This window comes from Nycticebus coucang, chromosome 22, assembly GCF_027406575.1.
Source record: "Nycticebus coucang isolate mNycCou1 chromosome 22, mNycCou1.pri, whole genome shotgun sequence".
In the NCBI taxonomy this organism is placed as follows: Eukaryota; Metazoa; Chordata; class Mammalia; order Primates; family Lorisidae; genus Nycticebus; species Nycticebus coucang.
In genome coordinates, this window is record NC_069801.1 from 21,719,113 (window position 1) to 21,733,088 (window position 13,976).

At 42.3% G+C, this 13,976-nt stretch overlaps 1 protein-coding gene and 1 pseudogene across 2 annotated transcripts in view; both read left to right on the forward strand.

Moving 5' to 3' along the window:
- STX12 (syntaxin 12) overlaps positions 1–8,166 on the forward strand; it is a 45,521-nt gene extending 37,355 nt beyond the window's left edge. The window contains exons 7-9 of the mRNA XM_053575817.1: positions 2,022–2,094; positions 4,145–4,227; positions 6,669–8,166. Coding sequence (XP_053431792.1) covers positions 2,022–2,094; positions 4,145–4,227; positions 6,669–6,767 — 255 coding nt within the window. The 3' untranslated portion in view covers positions 6,768–8,166. The remainder of the gene's footprint in view (positions 1–2,021; positions 2,095–4,144; positions 4,228–6,668) is intronic.
- A 2,206-nt stretch (positions 8,167–10,372) lies between these two features.
- On the forward strand, positions 10,373–11,550 carry LOC128574859 (glyceraldehyde-3-phosphate dehydrogenase-like; annotated as a pseudogene). The gene has a single exon (XR_008376871.1). The product of XR_008376871.1 is annotated as a glyceraldehyde-3-phosphate dehydrogenase-like (transcript).
- Positions 11,551–13,976: the final 2,426 nt, after the last annotated feature.

Consider the following 13,976-nt stretch of genomic DNA (forward strand, 5'->3'; position numbering starts at 1 on the left):
TCTTGGCAACTTGAAAACCTTGCTCGCAGTGATGAAATATTTAGCTGTTTCTGCTTCACAAAAGTATTTTGCTGAGTTGTCAATGTATATTTCAATTTTAATATTTTATCTTTTCTCACTTCTCTGACTAAACAATCATTTTTATCTTTATGTTGAGTTTGATAGTGTCGACGCAAATTGTATTCTTTGAACACAGACACTATATTCTGGCATATCAAACACACAGCTCTTTTCTTGTACTGTATGAAAAAGTAATCATAAGTCCACTGTTCTTTGAATATCCTATACTCTGAGTCAATTTTTCTCTTTCTTGATATCATTGTTTCCTAGGGATTCCAAATTGCTATTAGTAAAATACCAATATACATATACAGCTCCAAAAACAATATGCCAGCAATAACTTTGCCCACACAGAGACATATAGACTGCACTGCCCATCAGTGCAGTCTGATCAGTGCCCATCAATGCAGCCTTGCCAGTCCACATCATTTCAGCCTTGCCAGTGCCCATATGGTGGAACTCCGCTTTTACCTCAGGCTCACATTTGTGCGGTGCGGGAACAGGCACGATTACAGAGCCCATTCCTCCCCCACCTTTCCAGTTCATACTACCTGTGTGAACCGCACTGCAATCTGTGAACTCGCACAGGAATCTGATCGCATGGGTCTTCTCATCTGCAGGAAAAAAGAAGGCATGTATGCCTTTTTTCTTTTGAATCTAATGCAAGTTCAGCCATATGCTCAGAGATCGCAACAGTGTGAACCGGGGCTTACACAGCACACAACATACAACATCATACACAACTGAATAGCAATCAGAATATAAATGCACTTACTGTCAGTTAAATTGGGTTTCCTACTCCTTGGCTGTCTGCAGAGCTGGATTAAGTTTCCATGGGGCCATAGGCAGATTACCAGTTTGGGGCCCCCATGCAATAACACTGAGCACTGACCATTTGCATTAACACTGACCACTGACCATTTGCCATAACACTGACTGCTGACAATTTGCATTGATACTGAGGGCTAACAATTTGCATTAACACTGAGCACTTACAATTATCATTACCACTGAGCACTGACAATTTGCATTAGCACTGAGCGCTGACTATTTGCATTATCACTGTGATGCAACCTCCCTAGAAACCACCCCCAACCAACTAACCACCTTAAAAAAAAAGGCTCTCCTAACTTCAAAAAAAAAGGCTCTTCTAACTTCAAAAAAAAAAGGCGCCACCTATCTGCAAAAAAAAAAGACCTCTTAACTTCAGGAAGAAAAGGCCCCCCTTAACCGCAAAAAAAAGGCCCTAGTAACTGCAAAAAAAAAAAAAAATAGACATCCTAACTTCAAAAAAAAAATAAATCCTGACTTGTTCTCAGCTCGGTCCTTAGGCAGCAGCAGGCTCTGCACAGGCAACCTAGTGACTCTTCCGATTACACCAGAGACTGAGAGGAGGAGTGGGAGAGAAGGAAGGGAGTCAGAGAGTAGGAGGGGAGTCAGAGAGTGGGGGGCACATTCCACACATGTGCACTGCAGGTGGGACGAGTGGGCTGCTAAGCAGGAGGGCAAAACACCCGGTGGGGAGAGACAGAGAGAAGGAGGGGCAGGGAGAGACAGAGAGAAGGAGCAGAGTTGGAGAGTTGGCACACATTCCACACATGAGCACTGTGGGCCAGGACAAGTGGGCTGCTAATGGCGGGGAGAGACAGAGAGAAGGAGGGGCTGGGAGAGACAGAGAGAAGGAGCAGAGTCAGAGAGTTGGCACACATTCCACACATGTGCACTGCGGCCTGGGACAAGTCAGCTGCTAAGCAGGACAGGCAGCTGTGGCAAAAACACCCTGCGGGCCAGATAAATGTCCTCAGCGGGCCGCATGTGGCCCGTGGGCCATAGTTTGAGGACCCCTATTCTAGAGCCTTAAAAATACATGTTATATTAATAGCTAAAATTTTGGGTAAGTAAAAGAAATGAATCCTTTACATGTTGCTTAATGTTAGATAATTATTTTTTGTCTTTCTTAGGCTGACATTTTAGATGTCAATCAGATATTTAAAGATTTGGCCATGATGATCCATGACCAAGGTGATCTAATTGGTAAGTATTACTGATACTTTTAACCTCAAGGTGAGTTGTTAGTATTTGTGTAAAAAGAAGTCACCAATGGTGGCACATGCCTGTAGTCCCACATTATCAGCAGGCTGAAGATCAAGGACCACTTGAACCTAGGAATTCAAGGCCAGTCTGGACAATATAATGAGACCCTATCTCTAAAAAAAAAAAAAAAGTAAGATAGCTCCGCACCTGTGGCTCAAGCGGCTAAGGCACCAGCCATATACACCTGAGCTGGCGGGTTCGAGTCCAGCCAGGGCCCACCAAACAACAATGACGGCTGCAACCAAAAAATAGCCGGGCATTGTTGTGGGTGCCTGTGGTCCCAGCTACTTGGGAGGCTGAGGCAGGAGAATTGCTTGAGCCCAGGAGTTGGAGGTTGCTGTGAGCTGTGATGGGACGGCACTCTACCCAGGGTGACAGCTTGAAGCTCTGTTTCAAAAAAAAAAAAGTAAAACATGTCAGCTGTAGAATTAAAGTATTAAAGTTTAGGAATGCCATTTAAAAAATTATTAAATACATTTTCTTAGCAGTTGTCTTATATTGTCAAATGTAGGAGTTAACTGAGGCCTCATGAATACTCAGCCCCATTCACTTGCTATATCTTGGTAAGTCTTTGGAGAAATAGCTTTCAGGTGCCCAGCCTGGGCACCTTTTTCTGTCCAGAAGCTTGCACAATTATAAGATTAGTAACTTTTTTTTTGAGACAGAGCCTCAAGCTGTCACCCTGGGTAGAGTGCTATGGCATCACAGCTCACAGCAACCTCCAACTCTTAGGCTTAAGCGATTTTCTTGCCTCCGCCTCCCGAGTAGCTGGGACTACAGGTGCCCGCCACAACACCTGGCTCTTTTTTTTTTGGTTGCAGCCGTCATTGTTGTTTGGTGGGCCAGGGCTGGATTCAAACACGCCAGCTCAGGTGTATGTGGCTGGCGCCTTAGCCACTTGAGCCACAGGTGCCGAGCCTAGTAACTCTTTTTTAAAGCTTTCAATGTGTAAATAATTTCAGGTTTATAAAAAGTTGCAAAAATAAAAATACTATAGGCACTCCTTTATACTCTTTATCCAGATTTACCTCATGTTCTCTCTGTGTCTCATTTTCTCTATTTGTACATACATATACATACGTGTATTTTTTTATCAATCATTTATGGGTGAGATGCATACATTGTAACCCCTTATGCCTAAATACTTCAGTGTTTTGTTTTGTTGAGACAGCATCTGAGTAGACTAGGTTAGAGTTGCCCAGGTTAGAGTGCTATGGCATCAGCCTCGCTCACAGCAACCTCAGACTCTTGGGTTCACATTATCCTGGTGCCTCATTTTCCCAAGTAGCTGGTACTACAGGCGCCTGCCACAATGCCCAGCTAATTTTTCTATTTTTAGTAGAGATAGGTTCTTGCTCTTGGCTCAGACTGTTTTCAAACTCCTGAGCTCCAGGGATCTTCCTGACCAGGCGTGATGGCTCACACTTGTAATCCTAGCACTCTGGGAGGTCAAGGCAGGTGGATTGCTTGAGCTCAGGGTTTCAAGACCATCCTGAGCAAGAATGAGACCTGGTCTCTGCTAAGGGTGTGGTGGTGCACGCCTAAAGTCCCAGCTATTCAGGAGACTGAGGAAAGAGGATCGCTTGAGCCCAGGAATTTGAGGTTGCTGTGAGCTACAATGACAGCACCACATGCTACCCAGGGTGACAAAGTGAAACTCTTATCTCAAAAAAAAAGAAAAAGATCCTGGGGCGGTACCTGTGGCTCAAAGGAGTAGGGCGCTGGCCCCATATATCGGAGGTGGTGGGTTCAAACCCAGCCCCGGCCAAAAAAAGAAAAAGATCCTCTTGCCTCCCAATGTACTAGGATTACAGGCATGAGGCATGGAGCCCAATCAGGCTGTTCTCCTATTGAGGTAGTAACTTTCAGTTTCATGGCTGGAGATTTGGGATGGTGATAGTGAAACCAGGACCTATAACATTAGATATCTGTTCTGTTTGCAGCCTTGAAACATGTGAATGTTCTGAAACATCTGCTTGTCTTTTTGCAGATAGTATAGAAGCCAATGTGGAAAGCTCAGAGGTGCATGTTGAAAGAGCCACTGATCAGTTACAACGAGCTGCTTACTATCAGGTAAAAGCAGATACCAAAGAAAGTCGCTCTCTGTGCTGCAGACATCATAGGCCATCACAATATATTGACATAATTGAGAATAGCTGCAGCCTTTTGCTTAGGCTTAGGTTAAAGGAAGAAGTCCCCATAATTGCAGTTCCACTTCCATTTTTAGTATTTCCCTTTGCAAATAGATCTTCAAAAAATCATGAAACTTTGATAAACTTACCAGAATCCTCTTAGCTGCAAAGCTGACCCCATAAACTAGCATGATACCTAGGTCTGGTATAAGGCTAAACTAATATTCTAAATAGCCAAAGTATGTTTCAGATAGAGGTGCAGTTAAAGTAGGGCTTCATACATAATGCATGTTGTCTGTTACCACAGAAAATGGACATAGAATCAACTTTTGACTGCTGTTTATATATGAATAAAAAGAGGTTAATCATGATGGAACTAACTGTTCCTATAAAGTGAAATCCTTGTATATGTTAGTTAACTCCTGGGTTTTAAGGCTTATCTGGGTCTTTATTGTGTATGAAGTCCTTCTCATTTCCCATCAAGTTGGTGTTGCATGGCTTTTGAAATAAATAGCATTTTAGTCATTTTCCATGTTCCTCAAAAAGCTATATTTTACTTGGGAATGCTGTTAAAGAAATTTGTATTTAATAATAGTATTTTCTTTAAAAAACTATGTGATGATTGGCTCAGCGCCTGCTGCTCAGCAGCTAGGGTGCCAGCCACATACACTGGAGCTGGCAGGTTCGGATCTAGCCTGGGCCTGCCAAACAACAATGATAACTACAACCAAAAAATGGCCGGGCATTGTGGCAGACGCCTGTAGTCCCAGCTACTTGGGAGGCTGAGGCAAGAGAATCACTTAAGCCCAAGAGTTTGAAGTTGCTGTAAACTGTGACGCCATGGCACTCTACCCAGGGCGACAGCTTGAGACTCTTTCTCTAAATAAATAAATAAATGAAAACTATGTGATGACTTTAGTGTCCAATAGTAAAGGAATAATTAAGTAAATTATATACATTCACTCATTTGTACTATGAGACATAAGAGATGCTTCTGAAGAGTTTGTAATAACAGAAAAATTTTTATGCTAAATATTAAGTGTGAAAAACATCAAACATCATACAGTATGATCCCAATGATGTCAAATAAAAGTATATATAGATAAAAGATCAGAAAGAAGGCCAGGTGCGGTGGCTCACGCCTGTAATCCCAACACTTGGGAGCCAGAGGCAGGTGGATTGCCTGAGCTCACAGGTTAAAGATCAGCCTGAGCCAAAGCAGAACCTCACCTCTAAAAATAGCCAGGCATTGTGGCGGGTGCCTGTAGTCCCAGCTACTTGGGAGGCTAAGGCAAGAGAATCACTTAAGCCCAGGAATTTGAAGTTGCTGTGAGCTATGATGCCACGGTACTCTACCAAGGGTGACAAAGTGAGACTCTCAACAACAACAACAAAAAAAAATCAGAAAGAAATACAATCAAAATGTTGACAGTTTATCTGTGAGCAATTTTGCTCTCTTTCTGTTTGCTTATATATTTTTTTACAAATGAACATAAAATTTTATAAAAGGGTCCAAGCACAAGGGCTCACACCTGTAATTCTAGCACTCTGGGAGGCTGAGGCGGATAGATTGCTTGAGCTCACGAGTTCAAGATCAGCCTGAGCAAGAGCCAGACCCCTTCTCTAAAAATAGCTATGTGTTGGGGTGGGTGCCTGTAGTCCCAGCTATTGGAGGGTGAGGCAAGAGAATCCCTTGAGCCCAAGAGTTTGAGGTTGCTGTGAGCTATGATGCCACAGCACTCTCCCAGGGCTACATATTCTATTTTTTTTTAACCTCTGTCTTAAAAAATATATATATAGATATGTATATTGACCATGCCAATGAAACATATTTTAAGGAGAAAAAACTGTAAATTTGTAATACTCAATACATACTGATAATAAAAAAATGAATACAAGTCAAGCTGTGTGATGCCATGGCACTCTACCGAGGGCCATAAAATGAGACTCTGTCTCTACAAAAAAAAAAAAAAAAATGAATACAAGTCATGTTGAGCACCTCTTGTAACTGCAAAAGTTAAATGTGATTTGAGTATTACAAATTTAATAAAGTTTTTTCCTTTCTTAAAATGTTTATACATTTTTTGGCATCTTCTGTGCATAAATACCTTATTTATTGCAAATAAATTATTATAAATTATTGCAAAATACCTAGCAGTGTAGGTATAGCTCTTTGCAAAATTGTATTTGGGGACCTGGAAATTAAAACTTGCCCTACTGCCTAGTATTGGAGACTATTGAGACTTTGTGAAGGTCTCTGCATATTTCTGCATGGATAGAGTTAATTTTAAATTAGAAGGGGGCACGTTGTTGAAGTGGAGTCTTAGACAGAAAATTTTTACTTGTTTCATGAGTTTCGTCTTTACATATTTCTTTCCTCAGAAAAAATCTCGCAAGAAGATGTGTATCCTGGTGCTTGTCCTGTCAGTGATTATGACAATCTTGGGACTTATTATCTGGCTAGTTTATAGAACGAAGTGATTGCCTCAGACCCTTCTCCACTGAGCTATCTTCAAGGGCAAGTGCTTGTTGGAGTCTTGCGGGAACAAACTGATCACAAGAAGAAAGCGTACACCAGAATGTCCTGTAATAATTTAGTTAGAAACTAACTACTAACCAGTCCTTGGAATTAGTGACCTATGGAGACAGTATTTATCAATTTATTGATTTTATTGATTTCTCAAATTAGGAATTAACTTAGTGGATTTGCTTTCTCTTGTTTCTGATGGCCCTTCATCCCAAGTGTTTACTGAAAATTCCATTCCAGATATTCTTGCTTTGACAGGTGACACTACAGTCTTGTAACGTTGTCTTTTATGTGTATACAAAAATGTACCTTTTTACTTGCAACTGAGATAGAATTACTTTCTGACACCCAGAAGATTGGAGTCTTGTCAGAAACTGTATAATATGCCAGCAATTTTTATTATTTAACATTTTAATTTAGATTTCTAGGAAGCCTATACTCTGTTTTGAAAGATTTTGGCACTATATTTAATTCAGTAAAAATTGCACATGTGATTCAGAATAAATGAGAAGTATCTATTTGAGCTGGGGAGTACTTGTTACTAATCTAGGTTTAAAGTTGACTTCATTATCTGCTAGTGCCATCCACAGCAGTCCATCCTCATGCAAACTAAGCCACCTTGTCCACTTTTAAAGAGGTTAATTTAATTAATATTACTATGCTGTATGGGGTTGCTCTCCCACCTGTCTTCATAGAAAGGGAGAATTAGACATAGCATGCTTTTGAAAAGCAAATAGAATTGTTTGGAATGATTTAATCTTTTTGTTGTTGTTGTTCCATTGTGGTTCTGCATTCCTGGTGAATGATGAATGTTGCTGTCAAAAGACTGCCCCCTACCCTAAAAGGGTTTCTGGGCATTTGATGGCAGGAAGATTTTAAAAGGTTAGACTGAAGTTGGTTTAAAATTTAATCCTGTGAACCAGTGATAAATCAAAGAAAAAGTTCGTTTTTTGTAAATAATACTGGTTTGGAATAGTGATGTTAGACTTACCCTAATTTATGAACAAATTAATCTCTCCATGCATAGTTTTAGACCAAAAAATGTTTCAATAAAATTGGTGTCTTGTAATAGAAATGTTGTCCACTTCCCTTTGTCACAGGCCTAGAACAGTTAAAGAGAACATAATTTGTTTAGACTCCCATGTAAATGTGAATTGGGCCAACTTTGGTTCATCCTTAAGTGAATTAGAGGATTTGGTATCCTGGGTATATTTATATTCATTTATTCCATTTCCCTTAATGTTGCTTAATTTTCTAAACTAAACTGATGTGAACAGTAGGGAAATAAGGGCCCAAATGCATAAATTTCTTTGCACCCTTGCATTTAATACAAATAAACATTTTGAAAGCTTTTGTAGTAAGTTTTTATGAATTAACATCCTACAGCGGTAGGTATTAGGTAATGTGCTGTCGTGAGAATAATTGAGACTTCAAGAAGATTGGAGACCAGGTGAGGGTTGGTTTAGGGGTGGAATAGTTGTTTCTTCCTTTTCTTGCAAAACAAGATAGAGCTGTTGGGGTGGTACAGTAGCCCAAGCAACATCTTCAGAGATAATTCCTTGGTTCTTTGATCATTGCCCTCTGAGCTTCAAATTGCAATTGAACTTGGATACATCATTTGTAACATTCCGGAAAGAAAAAATCTTAGTTGTGAAAACTATTTGCATGTAGGTAAAATAAAATGACCACAATTTGCTCTATTCTAACACTGTGCAATCCCGTGGTAGTTGTAATGATGGTCATGGAGAACAAATATGAATATGGCCTAGAATTTGAAAGTTACCAAAGAAGTTCCAAGTAGTTCTAATAAACCTATTCATAGACCCTTCTGGATCTGTGCTTGATTATCAGTGGAGGGACCATCATCTAAGACCATAGTTCTTAGCTGTGGCTTTAAATTACAACCTTTTTAAAAATACTGATAACTTGATTCCCCTGTTCCAAGATTCTGATTTAATCAGGAAAAATAGCTGGGGCACAGAGATTTTTAAAGGCCCCAGGTAATTTTTTTTTTTTTTTTTTGTAGAGACAGAGTCTCACTTTCTGGCCCTTGGTAGAGCCGTGGCCTCACACAGCTCACAGCAACCTCCAACTCCTGGGCTTAAGCGATTCTCTTGCCTCAGCCTCCCAAGTAGCTGGGACTACAGGCGCCTGCCACAATGCCTGGCTATTCTTTGGTTGCAGTTTGGCCGGGGCCGGGCTTGAACCCGCCACCCTCGGTATATGGGGCTGGCACCTTACCGACTGAGCCACAGGCGCCGCCCGGCCCCAGGTAATTTTTATGTGTTAACTATTGTTGAGAACCCTTTAGGTCAAAAACTTAACTGGGCTGCAAAAGTCCTGGAGTATCTTAGCTCTACCATTAACTTGCTGAGGGTATTTGAACAAATCACATAATGTGTAGGTTCTAAATTTTCTGAGTAGTGCTTTTCCAGCTATAGAATTTACTGATTACAAGGAATATGTGGTTTAGTCTGAACATATAAATTATATGTTTGCCTCCATCCCCTTTTCTCATCCCCTTTTCTACTTCCTTTATGGACTGTTCCATGAGAAATCTAGCATTCTCTCTTCAAGTGAATTAAAACTATATAGGCTAAAGTAGAAATGTCATTCTGGCCACTTAATCTAGGAATGTTGCAGAATAAGAATTTGCTAGGTGATAGACTGATGCTCTCAGGGCACTTGTGTGTGTGTTTGTACACTAAGGGGTAGGGATGGGAGTGTTTGCCCACTGCAATGCACAGTCTCGCTCTCAAGCTAAATGTAACACTGCCTTGTACCACTGGGCAAAAACTGAAATTACTATTCAGTCGGGCGGCACCTGTGGCTCAAAGGAACAGGGCACTGGCCCCATATGCTGGAAGTGGTGGGTTCAAACCCAGCCCCTGCCAAAAACTGCAAAAAAAAAAAAAAAAGTTGAAATTACTATTCAGTCTGAGCCTCCTCCGGTCATTTCCTTCCTTTTTTTTTTTTTTTTTTTTTCTATTCAGAGATAGTTCTCAGCCATGGGGATGATGCAGCTTTTGCTTTGGTCACTACATGCAGACCAGAACCCAACTCAGATCTTAGTCCATTAGCTGGGGATCATCTGTTTCTTCCCTGCTTTTCTGAGCATTTTAGTGCATCCCTAGACTAAAAGGATTTTTCAGTATTGCTTTCTAGCATCCTAATATATAACTACTTTAGAATCTCATTTGAAAGATTTTGATTCCTGTCAACTGATCCCACTTCTTCTGGACCAACTAGGTAGTTCATTTTAACACTTTGCAAAAATGAAATTTGATCGACAAAGTGGCACTTAATTTTTTTTAACAATAATTAATATAAGGACTAGAAACAAAAACCTCATAAAGAATGAACGAACATAAATACATTGAGAAAATAAATCAGAGAATTGCTGTATTGAAATATTAAGCAATAATAATCATAATCATAATGCAAAGAAAGTAACATTCACATTGTCAAATAAGAGTATGTCTATGAGCACTCTTTGGTCCTCCTGTTCGTCAGACAGCCACTTCTTCTAGTGCAGCGCCAGCTGCATCCCCGAGGCACCATGGTGAAAGTGAAGGTTGGAGTAAACGGCTTTGGTCATATTGGGCGCGTGGTCACCAGGGCTGCTTTTAACTCTGGCAAAGTGGATATTGTCGTCATCAATGACCCCTTCATTGACCTCAACTACATGGTCTACATGTTTCAGTATGATTCCACCCATGGCACAGTCAAGGCTGAAAATGGGAAGGTTGTCATCAATGGAAATCCCATAACCATCTTCCAGGAGTGAGATCCCACCAAAATCAAATGGGGTGAGGCAGGCGCAGAGTATGTTGTGGAGTCCACTGGTGTCTTCACCACCATGGAGAAGGCTGGGGCTCACCTACAGGGGGGTGCCAAAAGGGTCATCATCTCTGCCCCTTCTGCTGATGCCCCCATGTTTGTGATGGGTGTGAACCATGAGAAGTATGAAAACAGCCTCTGCATTGTCAGCAATGCCTCCTGCACCACCAACTGCTTAGCCCCCTTGGCTAAGGTCATCCATGACAACTTCGGCCTTGTGGAGGGACTCATTACCACAGTCCATGCCATCACTGCCACCCAGAAGACTGTGGATGGCCCCTCTGGGAAGTTGTGGCGTGATGGTCGCGGGGCTCTCCAGAACATCATCCCTGCCTCAACTGGTGCAGCCAAGGCTGAGGGCAAGGTCATCCCTGAGCTGAATGGGAAGCTTACTGGCATGGCCTTCCGGGTACCCACTGCTAACGTGTCGGTCGTGGATCTCACCTGCCGTCTAGAGAAGGCTGCCAAATACAATGATATCAAGAAGGTAGTGAAGCAGGCATCAGAGGGCCCCCTCAAAGGTATCCCGGGATACTCCGACCTAGCACCAGGTCTCCTCTGACTTCAACGGTGACACCCGTTCTTCCACCTTTGATGCTGCGGCTGGCATTGCCCTCAACGACCACTTTGTCAAACTCATTGCCTGGTATGATAATGAATTTGGCTACAGCAACAGGGTGGTGGATCTTATGGCCCACATGGCCTCCAAGGAGTAAGAACCCCCAGACCACCAGCCCCAGCCAGAGCACGAGAGGAAGAGAAAGGCCCTTAGCTGCTGGGGTGCCCCTGACTACTCAGTCCCCCACCTCACTGAGAATCTCCCCTCGACAGTTTCCACACCAGACCCCCTCAAGAACAAGAGGGGCCTAAGGAGCCCCACCTTGTCATGTAACGTCAATAAAGTTCCCTGAATTAAAAAAAAAAAAAAAAGTATGTCTATTATAGAATGCTTTGACTCTGAGATTCAGTATGGAATCATCAGTTAATTTTTTTTTTTTTTTTTTTTTTGTGGTTTTTGGCCGAGGCTGGGTTTGAACCCACCACCTCCAGTATATGGGACTGGCGCCCTATCCCTTTGAGCCACAGGCACCACCCCCATCAGTTAATTTTTAAAGGATAAAATTGCAATACTACAATTTTTACTGTTGGACTGTGATTAAGGATCAAGTTTTTACCAATCCAATGAGAAAAATGAGAACAATGAAAAAAATGGTGTTTTTTAAAAGTTTTATCTGAGGCTGGGCTCAGTGGCTCATGCCTGTAATCCTAGCACTCTGGGAGACCAAGGAGGGTGGATTGCTTGAGCTTAGGAGTTCAAGACCAGCCTCAGCAAGAGCCAGACCCTATCTCTACTAAAAATAGAAAAAACTAGCCAGGTGTTGTGGCTGATACCTGTAGTCCTGGCTATTCAAGAAACTTAGGCTAGAGGATCACTTGAGCTCAAGAGTTTGAGGTTGCTGTGAGCTATATGCCACAGCACTCTACCCAGGGTGACAGACTGAGACTCTGTCTCAAAAGTAAAAAAAGTTTCTTCTGAGTCTGAGATGGATTTTAATTTATTTTTAATTTAATTTAATTTTATTTTTTGAGACAGAGTCTCAAGCTGTCACCCTGGGTTAGAGTGCCATGGCGTCACAGCTCACAGCAACCTCAAACTCTTGGGCTTAAGCGATCTTCTGGCCTCAGCCTCCCAAATATCTGGGACTATAGGCGCCCGCCACAATACCCAGCTATATTTTGGTTATGGTTGTCGTTGTTTGGCGGGCCCGGGCTGAATTTGAACCCGACAGCTCCCATGTATGTGGCTGGTGCCCTAGCCACTTGAACTACAGGCACGGAGCTGATTTTATTTTTTGAAACAGAGTCTCACTTTGTCACCCCTGGTAGAGTGCCCTGGTGTCATAGCTCACAGCAACCTCCAACTATTGGGCTCAAGCGATCCTCCTGCCTCAGCCTCCCAAGTAGCTGGGACTACAGGTGCCCATTCTAATACCTGGCTGTTTTTTTAGAGACAGGGTCTCACTCTGGCTCAGGCTGATGTTCAACTCCTGAGCTCAGGCAATCCACCTGCCTTGGCCTCCCAGAGTACTAGGATTATAGGTGTAAGCCACCTCACCTGGCCTCTTTCAGCTTTTTATTTTATTTTTTTGAGACAGAGCCTCAAGCTGTTGCTCTGGGTAGAGTGCTATAGCATCACAGCTCACAGCAACCTCCAACTCCTGGGCTCAAGTGAGTCTCCTGTCTCCACCTCCCAAGTAGCTGGGACCACAGGCAATCGCCACAATGCCTGGCTATTTTTTTGGTTGCAGCCATCATTCTTGTTTGGCAGGCCCAGGCTGGATTTGAACCCGCCAGCTCAGGTGTATGTGGCTGGTGCCTTAGCCGCTTGAGCCACAGGCGCTGAGCCCTCTTTCAGCTTTTGAAAAAGAATATACGTGTGTGCGCATTTGTGTGTTCATATATATATATATATATATTTTGTTTTATTTTGAGATAAGGTCTTAATCTGCTGCTTGTGTTAGAGTGCAGTGCTGTCTTCATAGCTTATTGCAATCCTAAACTCCTGGGCTCAGGCAATCTTCTTGCCTCAGCCCCCTGAGTAACTGGAACTACAGGTATGTACTACCATGCCAAGCTAATTTTTCTATTTTTATTTTTTATTTATTTATTTTTGAGATAGAGTCTTACTATGTCACCCTCAGTAGAGTGCTGTGGCATCACAGCTCACAGCAACCTCAAACTCTTGAGCTTAAGCGATTCTCTTGCCTCAGCCTCCCAAGTAGCTGGGACTACAGGAACCTGCCACAACACCCAGCTATTTTTTGTTGCACTTGTCGTTGTTTAGCTGGCCCGGGATGGGTTCGAACCGCCGGCCTCAGTGTATGTGGCTAGCGCCATAACCACTATGCTATGGGCACCGCCCCTAACTTTCCTATTTTTTATAGAGATGTGATCTTGCTTTTGCTCAAACTGGTCTCAAACTCCTGGCCTCAGGCAATCCTCCTGCCTTAGCCTCCCAAAGTGCTAAGATTACAGGCATGAGCCACTGCACCTTGCCTAAAATAATATTACAAAAATGAAAAGGTGGTGCTGTTAGATGGCAGCTTTCATTTTTAAATTTGGCAAAGTAAAAGCTGACATTCCTGTATTTCCTTTTCTGGTCTGTGACATCTCAAAAGTCTGTGAACTACTTACCTTGAGTAGCCCCATCAATTTACTACTAAAGAAGGTTAGGCCAGAACTGGCAGTTTAATATAGGAATTCAAAGGCTTGAAGAGGTGCTCTGAGTGTCAATGGTCATTTTGGAGATAATATTTGAGCCC